General features: G+C 38.5%; 1 protein-coding gene across 1 annotated transcript; it reads left to right on the top strand.

The window, feature by feature from the left end:
- Positions 1 to 2,428: 2,428 nt before the first annotated feature.
- Positions 2,429 to 3,484, top strand: LOC120999052 (probable G-protein coupled receptor 148). The gene has a single exon (XM_040429928.1). It carries the CDS (start codon positions 2,429 to 2,431, stop codon positions 3,482 to 3,484), a length of 1,056 nt encoding a protein of 351 aa, XP_040285862.1.
- Positions 3,485 to 10,766: the final 7,282 nt, after the last annotated feature.

Below are 10,766 nucleotides of genomic sequence, written 5' to 3'. Positions count from 1 at the left end.
ACTGTAATTCACTACTAATTGGTCTTCCTCTCACTAAACTCTCCCCCCTTCAGTCTATCCTAAATACCACAGCTAGGCTCATACCACCCACTACACCCACTACACTCATTCTTCAACCCTGTGCTAGTCACTTTACTGGTTGCCCATCCACCACAGAATACAGTTCAAACTTCTCATCCTCAAAGCTCTCCACAGTGCTGCATCTCCATATATCTCGTCCCTCATTTCCATCTACCACCCTACTCATGCTAGTGATCTAAGTTTAAAATCCTCCACATCTTTTTAGGCAGTCTTATCATGCTTTCTAAACTGACTCTTACCTTAGTAACCCCCTCCTCTCCCAACTCTTATTCTTCAGACTAGAACTCGATTTTCTGACAGTAATCCTCACACCCAAAGCACTAGCACAAGCAGATCGACCTACAACACTCTCTTTAGTACAAAGATGGCAGGACCACTTAATATAACAAAAAACTACCATTTGTGTCACCCCCACTTCCTCATATATCGTAACAGGGTGCTCTCCTAGTGTTTCAGTTGTATATTAGCCGGTAACTTTGTGTTGTGTTTTATTTTGTACATGAACCCTCAGAATTTTTAAACGCTGCGGAATATGGTGGTATTATATAAATAAAGATTATTATTATTAAGAATATCTCTGTACTTTGCTCTATTCAGCTTTCCCTCAACTCTGCAAAGTCTTCCTGTCTGAGTTGCTGTAAAACACCCCCACAACATGATGCTGCTACCACCATGCTTCAGTGTAGGGATGGTATTGGGCAGTGCCTCGGTTTCTCCAAACATGACATTTAGAATTGAAGCCAAAAAGTTCAATCTTGGTTTCATCAGATCAGAGAATCTTGTTTCTCACAGTTTGAGAGTCCTTCAGTTGCTTTTTTTGCAAACTCCAGGCTGGCTTTCATGTGTCTTTTACTGAGGAAAGGCTCTTTCTGGCCACCTAGCCATAAAGCACAGATTGGTGGAGTGCTGCAGTGATGGTTTACCTTCTGGAGGATCTTTGGAGCTTAACCAGAGTGACCATTGGGTTCTTGATCACCCCTCTTATCAAAGCCCTTCTCCCTAGAATAATTAGTTTGGTGAGGTGGCTGGCATTCGGAAGAGTCCTGGTAGTTCCAAACTTCTTCCTTTTGGAAACTTTTAGCGGAGAAGATTTTTTTGTACCTTTCTCCAGATCTGTGCATCCACACAATCATGTGTGACCTCTACAGATCATGTGTGATATTTGCAAGCAGCTTTTTTCTCCCCGTAGTTGTTTTTTGCTCTGATATTCATTGTAAGCTGTGAGACCTCATATAGACAGGGGTATGTCTTTCCAAATCATGTCCAGTCACCTGAATTTACTAGAGGTGGCTGCCAATCATGGTACAGAAACATCTCAAAGATGATCAAGGGAAATGGAAGGCCCCCAGAGCTCAAGTGTCATAGTAAAGGGTATTAATACTTAGGTCCAGAGCAAAATTTAAATTTTCCCCTTTCTAATATATTTGCAAACATTTCTAAAATTATGTTTTCACCTTCTCATTATGGGGTATTGAGTGCAGATTAATGGGGAAAACTTGGGGGAAAAATGTAAAAAAGTGAAAGAGTCTAAAGACTTTAATGTTATCCTACAGAAGGACCAGGAAATGGCACTTTAGGGATTTCTTTCCTTGTGTTGGCCAGCTACTCCTATATGATAATAGTTAAAATAGTAAAGTATATTAATATTCCTTAACATTACAAATTGCTTTCCACTTTAAGCAACCTGCCTTCAGCTAATCTGAATTTTGTTTCTTGGAAATCTGATTTCGTACCATGTGTTTTGTTAAATGAAGGATGTTCCTTTCCTACTGGTTTGCTCTCATGAATACACAGAAAATTATTGAGTGTTCTTTTAGAGGCGCCATGATATCAGGCCTGAGTACAAATGTTATGTGCCTTGTACTGCCTGTCAAAATCTATTATAGTCCATAGCACGGCTACTCATTAAAGAGAGAAAAAGCTAAATGTAATATTGATTATATTGAATGGAGCTGATATATCCTGCCGTCTGTTATGGTTAATAGGTACAATATCATGGCTTCAGTGGCCTAGTGCACATGGAATGTCCTGATCTATTGGACATATCTGTGTAATCAGGTAGCCTTCCCATCTGTCTCCTTGTTATTATAGTGGAGAGATTGGAGACTTAACTGTTTAACAAAGACAACCATGTAATGTTGGAGACACACAACTCAGAGATGTCTCTTCTCATAGGTCTGAATGACAGCGTTTTTTAAGACATCTATTAAATAGAAGAAAATCTGATGATGAAGCTGTCCTCGAAAATCAACCTCATATCCAGCAGTGCTTGGACAGATGAAACTGAGGAATGAGACTTTTGGGAAAAATTTGGCAAGGAAGGAGGTTCACTCTGAGGAGAACAACCATGAACATGTCAGAGTGCAGCCTGACAAAAATAGTCAACGCTTCAATCATGCTGCAAAGAGAGGCTCATGTCAACGGCACCTTTCAGATTGACCCACCAATGCATTACATGATACAAGAATGGATAATTTACCCATCCTATTCGGAAATGCACATGTTTCTTATACCAACAATCTCTTGCTGTGTGATAGCACTCTTCTTTACTCCTTCTATAGTCTTCTCTATTTACTCCAACATCAGTATGCGCAAGGAAACAAGGTTCTTACTACTGGGAAATATAGTACTTTACGACTTAATATACCTCATGTTATATACAGTTACTGCGATATGCAATGTGATGGACCGGAAGATCCCTAAATATGTATGTATCCTTTTTCTCTACTTTTTGGCTGTTACCTACTGGGGAGGAGTTCTCACCACAGCATCAATGGTGGTAGACACTTACTTAGCAGTTTTATGGCCTCTTCACTATATATTGATACTTCCTGCAAAGAAAACAAAGAAATTGTTAATCCTGCTTTGGTTTTCATCATTTTTCTTCCCTGCAGTCGTCTTTTTAGCCTTGTTTTTTACACAAAAACCTGGACCATGTCCCCTTGAACAATGTTCCTTACCGGTGATCTTACTCATGGCATTACATGGAGATGATGCATTGAAACTTTGCTATATGCTCTTTGTAATTGTTTTTCTATTGCTTTTCTCTTTAATTTTTTGCTGTTATATTGTTATATACTATAAAACAAGGGAAACAGGAATCTGGAAAAGCCCGTCTTCGAGAGCCAGTATAACTTTTTTATTGCATCACACCATGTTGTTCTTTTATTTGAGCCCACTTCTCTTACTGCTTTCGGAGTCATTGCTCTATATGGGTAAAGTCATTGGCTTAAGAACAGGATTATGGATAACACTGACAATCTGCAATGTATTGCTTGTCCTGCCTAAAGCTGCATCACCTTGTTTGTATGGTCTTCGATATAGGGAGATATATAAGTCACTGAGCCTCTTTTTAAGACTGAGGAAACATAGACATGTTGCACCTGTTACATCACATAGGTAAAATAATGTTGGGTAGCAGAAGTTTGCTGAAACCAACTGCTTCCTATATGGTGAATTGTTTATGTTAACACAGTTTCCACAATATTACAGGTAATATAGAAGAGCTGAACCAAGACCGTGTATGAGGGTTAAATAGCTCTTGGACTGAGCTGCAGAATAACTTTTTGTGAAGATAATTGAAGTCTTATAAATATTTTCTTGTTTGGGTTTTTTTTTGGGAACACTTTGGGTCTGAATTTTATAATAAACCTTCAAGGTTATAGAAGTGAAATAAGATAATGAACAAACTCTTTCTGTGTCCTCTCTTGATCTAATTATCCTTAAGGGGCCATTCACATAGTGGATTTTGCAGAAAGAATTTGACACGGATTCCACACCAAAAAGTCACCGGCTGACAGAGAATAGGCCATAAATTGCGGTCTCCCATTGAAAACAATGGTAGGCAGATTCTGCAAGGCCGCAGGTGGTTTTTGACAGTGAAGTTTGGCGGTGTGTGAACATCCTCTAAGAGGTAATAGTAGTATAGAACATATAGAAACAACCTGACAATACTGTATATTCATGTATATATGTAAATCTACAAGGGCAAAATAAAAAAAAAATTGAAGAAAATAACATTTTACATACATTATGTGAAATCTGGCATGGATCTTTGTAAGAATCAACCGTATCAAGCACAATGTTTTGTACCGTGCTCTTTAACCATCTTATTGTATGTTAAAAAAAATACATTATTAGTACATGTACTGTAAATCTCTGCATTTATTGGATTGGTTGTGTTATATAGATAAGCTGTGAAGGAGGGTTATTGTCAAATACATTACGTGGTCAGGTTGATTTTTAGTGGTTCTTTCCCTTTAATTATTCCCTTTAAATGTAGTGATATCCCTTGTTATGTAGTTAGTGAGCATATACAGGCCCCTGTTATTCTTCAGTTATCAAGGCTGTACAGGGCTGGTACTAGGTTGCATTTTTAAGGGCTGAGGTTTTACATGCTTTTTGCACACTGAAGACCTTTAGGAGAGGCTAAACTTTTATGTATGTAACAATCAGCTCAGCTCCAAGGAGGACATCATTAGGGTAGGATGTGTCTTGTGACTACCACCTCTCTTTGTATTATATGGACATCAGCCAGATGCCATATTTTGAACTGGTCGATGGGCAGCTCACTCATTTGTTTACGGCCTACGTGATTGTTAATTACTTTATTACTTTACTCTATGTTCATTTCATATGTGTGCATATATGTATATATATATATACATATATGTGTATATATATATGTATATATAATGTATTTTATCATAGTTTAGTAAACTTTTTATGCACCTAAGCCTTGTCAGGCCTACCTTATTCCCGGATCTCAGAATTCAGGGTAAAACATGTACAATAAAGTAATGCTATGTACTAACAGTGTGGATCTTCACCATTTAAATATCTCTGCTTGCTCTAAATGAATGCAAAGAAACTTTGACTGTTTACTTACCGAAATTAAATACTTTTTTCATATAGTGAGGACATGAAACAGAAAGGCATTTGTCTTTATTTCAGAGTAAATTGTGAATTTTCTGTCATTTCACTTGTAAGACAAATTAATCAATATTCTGCAAATGGTCAAAGTGAAACTGATGCAAACTGATCATAACTGACGCTCAAAACAATTGGTCCATATTTTTTTCCTGTTCTGCTGATAAATCAGAAGAAACAAAAAGCTAAGGGTGACGTGAATTCAGCCTTATCTGTGGCATGTAAAAAGTTACAATGGAAAACCGTGTTGTCATCCATGATGTGGCATCCAGTTGTTATTATGGGACAAAATTTGACATTACATGGAGAGGGTGTAAGAGGAGAGAACTACAACTCCCAGCATGTCCAGATTGTTATTATACTGCATCAGTGCACATTATAATAGGAGAAAATAACAACTCTCACCATGTCCAGACTGTTATTGCAGGGGATCATTGAACATAACATGGAAAGGGATAAAATAGCACAGAACTAGAGCGCCCAATATTTCTAGGATGTTATGGACTATGGCAGGACTCCACTAACCTTTCCTCGACACACGGAACAGAAGCTTAAAATGTAAAATCATTAATACCATACATTGAATGCTGTAACAGAAAAAAAAAAATAAATGGATGATTCATTTTTTGTCAGTTGACCTCCCCAAAAAATTTAACAAAAAGTGATAAAAAAATAAATGCACTGCAAAATTGTATCAATAAAAACCACAGATGGCCAGTAAAGAATGAGCCCTCACAAAGCTCTGTAGACATAACCATAACAATGTTATGGGGATCAGAATATGGCGATGCAAAGAAAAAAAATTATGTTTTCAAAAGTTTTTATTATTTTTCATCATTAAAACACAAGAAAAACTATATAAATGTGATATCACTGTAATCATACTGACCCTGAAAATGATGGTAGCAGGTCATATTAACATACAGGGAGCACTAAAAAAAAATGAAACCCATAAAACGATTGTGGTATTGCACTTTTCTTCCAATTTCACCCCAGTTGGAATTCTCTATCTAGCAACCTAGTACATCGTACGTAATATTAAATGGTGGCATTAGAAAGTGCAACTTGTCCCAAAAAAAAAAAGATCCCTCATGTGGCTATGTGAACGGTAAAACGGCCTGCACATTATTACGTGCCTGGCTGGTTTTAAATTTATGCCTAACTTGTGTATAATGCTTGAAAGTTGGTGTAGATAGTGTGCTTAAAGGAGTTCTCTGGGAATTATATAAAATGGCTGCCAGAAACCTGTCCTAAAATGTGAACAGAACTGGTTGACTCCACTTGCAGAGCTGTCTAGGGGGGTGAGGGGTTGGGGCTTCACTACACAATACACTCTGGCACTTGCCTATACTACACATTGGGGAGTATTCCTGTCAGGCTGCTCAGTCATGATGGCATATCATAGGCAGTATCGCATCATTACCATTTATTGCAGAGCAGTGCAGTGTGTAGTAAGGCCCCATCCCCTCTGCAAGTGGTGGCAACCAGTCCTCCTCACATTCTAGGACAGGTAGCTGGCAGCCATTTTAAATAATTCCCAGAGAACCCCTTTAAACAGCTTTATAGTTTCAGCTTGGTTCTGTGTAGCCTTTACGTGACTGCATATTTGGTATCTGAGAAAAATTGCAGCATTTTTAATTCTGCCTTCATCTGTCCTGCATCACACCCATTCATAATATTTAATAGGTGTACGATGTACTTCTTATTTCACATAAAAGCCATGTCAAGTATTACCACACCCACAAGTAGAAATTAGACCTATTTGTTATGTAATCCATAACTCAGGAGCTAAAATTAAGCAATTATATAAAACAAGCTTTGTGCTTCCTATATTTTTTGTTACAGTATGCTTTTCTGCTCAGTGCTCCATATATCACATTTGCAGTGGTTCTCCACCTGGGGGCAGCAGATGCAGCTGGATCTCTGTCAAGTTCCTACACAGCAGCATATGTGCTGAGCAGACAATCCTATTATCCCATCAGAAAAGCTATACTAATTGTGAGATCCCATAGCAAAATATAAATAATCTTACTTTGCTATTGAAGATTAATACCTTAAGGCCTGGGCCAATTTAAATTTTTATGTTTCATTTTTAACTTCCTGCCTTCCCCTAGCCATAATTGTAAAAATGTAAAAATTTTCCATTCACATAGCCGTATAAGGGCTTGTTTTTTTTTTGTCAAGACAAGCTGTACTTTCTAATGGTACCATTTTATATTGCATACAATGTAGCGGGAAGCTGTAAAAAATTCTAAATGGGGTGGAATTGGAAAAAACACACAATTACGGCATAGTTTTAAGGGTTACATTTTTATGGCAGTCACTTTGTGGTAAAACTGACCTGTTACCTTCATTCTCTGGTTCTGTATGATTACAGTGATACCACATTTATATACCGTAGTTTACCCTGTGTTTTAGTGCCTAAAGAAAAGAAAACTTAAAAAAATAAAAAATTCTTTGCATTGGCATATTCTGACCTCCATAACTTTTTGATTTTTAGATATGGAGCTATGTAAGGGCTCATTTTTTGGAGTGTACAGTACAGACCAAAAGTTTGGACACACCTTCTCATTCAAAGAGTTTTCTTTATTTTCATGACTATGAAAATTGTAGATTCACACTGAAGGCATCAAAACTATGAATTAACACATGTGGAATTATATACATAACAAACAAGTGTGAAACAACAGAAAATATGTCATATTCTAGGTTCTTCAAAGTAGCCACCTTTTGCTTTGATTACTGCTTTGCACACTCTTGGCATTCTCTTGATGAGCTTCAAGAGGTAGTCCCCTGAAATGGCTTTCACTTCACAGGTGTGCCCTGTCAGGTTTAATAAGTGGGATTTATTGCCTTATAAATGGGGTTGGGACCATCAGTGGCGTTGAGGAGAAGTCAGGTGGATACACAGCTGATAGTCCTACTGAATAGACTGTTAGAATTTGTATTATGGCAAGAAAAAAGCAGCTAAGTAAAGAAAAACGAGTGGCCATCATTACTTTAAGAAATGAAGGTCAGTCAGTCAGCCGAAAAATTGGGACAACTTTGAAAGTAAGGGCTATTTGACCATGAAGGAGAGTGATGGGGTGCTGTGCCAGATGACCTGGCCTCCACAGTCACCGGACCTGAACCCAATCGAGATGGTTTGGGGTGAGCTGGACCGCAGAGTGAAGGCAAAAGGGCCAACAAGCGCTAAGCATCTTTGGGAACTCCTTCAAGACTGTTGGAAGACCATTTCAGGGGACTACCTCTTGAAGCTCATCAAGAGAATGACAAGAGTGTGCAAAGCAGTAATCAAAGCAAAAGGTGGCTACTTTGAAGAACCTAGAATATGACATATTTTCTGTTGTTTCACACTTGTTTGTTATGTATATAATTCCACATGTGTTAATTCATAGTTTTAATGCCTTCATAGTCATGAAAATAAAGAAAACTCTTTGAATGGGAAGGTGTGTCCAAACTTTTGGTCTGTACTGTATCTGAGTTTTTTCAATCACTGTTCATTCAAAACTTTTGGGAGGTGAAGCAACAAAAAACAGCAAATTGGCCATTTAGATTTTTTTTTCCCACTTGGGAAGCGGCAATGTCTGTGATCTTTTTTTTATTTTATTGTTTATGTTTAATTTGGGAAAAAGGTGGTAATTTATATTTTTAAAAACAGTTTTTTTTTCACTTGTTTCACTTATTTTACCTTCTCCAAGGGGACTTTAACATGCAATAATCTGATTGCTTCTCCCATAGACTGCAATGATTTAACAGTTAATAGGGAGAGCTCCATAGGAGCACTGCTTGATCTCCACTGAGTAGCAACAATATTACATTGTTACCCACAATGACTATCCCCACCAAATGTAGCCAATCAGTTCATCATGGTGATGCTGATGGGACTGTCTGGTCACAAAAGCTCAGAAAACACAGTCGCTCAGCCAATCATGGGTCCAAAAGGTTCAGCAAGTTCAGAGGTTTGGTTGGTTGGTCAATCAGAAGGTTTATCTGACAGTGTGGCCAGTTCCCTCTTAGTTTTTGCCGGCCCGCAGTGGGAGGCTTGTGGAGCGGACAGGAGGATGAGAGTAGTAATGCAATCTAACCAAATGACCACAGATGTACAAACTCTCAATAAACTTTCTGCAGTTTGCAGCTGCAGGTTCCAGTCATTAAACATGTGGCCAATCCATCTCCGAAGATTAGCAGGCCACAGAAGCAATAAACCAAGATCACGAGCAGTAAAGTCCAAAGCCATAGCGTGTGTTACCTTTACCATCTAGTCCATGCACAGCCTTTATTGTCCTCAACTATCTGTAGAAATTCAATGCATCTTTCTTCAGGGGTTGTTCATTAAAGGGGTTCTCCAGGAATTAAGAAAGTAAACATACTTAAATATTACTTTATTATAAATATATTCTCAAATACCTTTCATTATTTATAATGGCTCTTTTGTCTGGGGAGCAATCATCAGGGGAAACAAAATGGCCGTTGTCCCATTAGTTCACACAAAACCTGTCCTGATCACACATGAGAACAAGTTACTTTACAATTTAATGTTTTTAATATAACATTTTATATTATCCAATAAAGTACCACGGTTACCAGATATAGCGAGTGCCCAGCCCTTTCTTTTGAAATACTTTTTGCTTTATAGATTGGGTGAATCTGTGGGCTGAGAGCACCCATCCTGGTTCCCCCATACAGTAGTGCGACCTATCACTTGTGAATCCAATCCTAAGTTACTTTACAACACTGAGGTGAAGAGCTGCCTCATCCTCCTCTCTACTTGTCAGGGATTATGATCCTGAATACAGATGATAAGAACTTTAGCTGAATCTCTGGGGAATTTAGTTCATGAGGAGACATGAAGTACAGAGAGCAGGTGGGGATGTGGTAATGAAGACTGTAAACAAGTGCTGCTGCACATTAGCCACACCTCACCCTCCTCTCATGTCTACTCATCATCTCCATTCCCACACAGATTCACCTGTATTCTGGATCATAATTCCTGACAAGCAGAGAGGAGGGTGAGGCAGCACTATGGCTCATTGTGGTGAAGTAACTTGTCCTCCTGTGTGATGGGCCAAATGGTTCTTATCTGCCGACACATTCTGTGTTTCTATACCAAGGTCTTGTTACCAGTGGGGTACCTCAGGGATCTGTTCTGGGACCCATATTGTTTAATATCGTTATCAGCAAAATTGCAGAAGGCCTCGATGGTAAGGTGTGTCTTTTTGCTGATGACACAAAGATTTGTAACAGGGTTGATGTTCCTGGAGGGATACACCAAATGGAAAAGGATTTAGGAAAACTAGAGCAATGGTCAAAAATCTGGCAACTAAAATTTAATGTTGATAAGTGCAAGATAGTGCACCTGGGGCGTAAAAACCCAAGAGCAGAATATAAAATCAGTGATACAGTCCTAACCTCAGTATCTGAGGAAAGGAATTTAGGGATCATTATTTCAGAAGACTTAAAGGTAGGCAGACAATGTCGTAGAGCAGCAGGAAATGCTAGCAGAATGCTTGGGTGTATAGGGAGAGGCATTACCAGTAGAAAGAGGGAGGTGCTCATGCCGCTCTACAGAGCACTAGTGAGACCTCACTTGGAGTATTGTGCTCAGTACTGGAGACCATATCTCCAGAAGGATATTGATACTTTGGAGAGAGTTCAGAGAAGAGCTACTAAACTGGTACATGGATTGCAGGATAAAACTTACCAGGAAAGATTAAAGGACCTTAACATGCAGGGCTTTTTTTCTCAGAGAAAAG

Source organism: Bufo bufo, chromosome 4 (assembly GCF_905171765.1).
Source record: "Bufo bufo chromosome 4, aBufBuf1.1, whole genome shotgun sequence".
NCBI classification, from domain to species: Eukaryota; Metazoa; Chordata; class Amphibia; order Anura; family Bufonidae; genus Bufo; species Bufo bufo.
The sequence above is the reverse complement of the archived record's forward strand: the minus strand, read 5'-3'. Positions and strand labels throughout refer to the sequence as shown.

Coding starts and splice junctions, on each gene's coding strand:
- LOC120999052 (XM_040429928.1), top strand. CDS start 2,429: ATGAACATGTCAGAGTGCAGCCTGACAAAAATAGTCAACGCTTCAATC.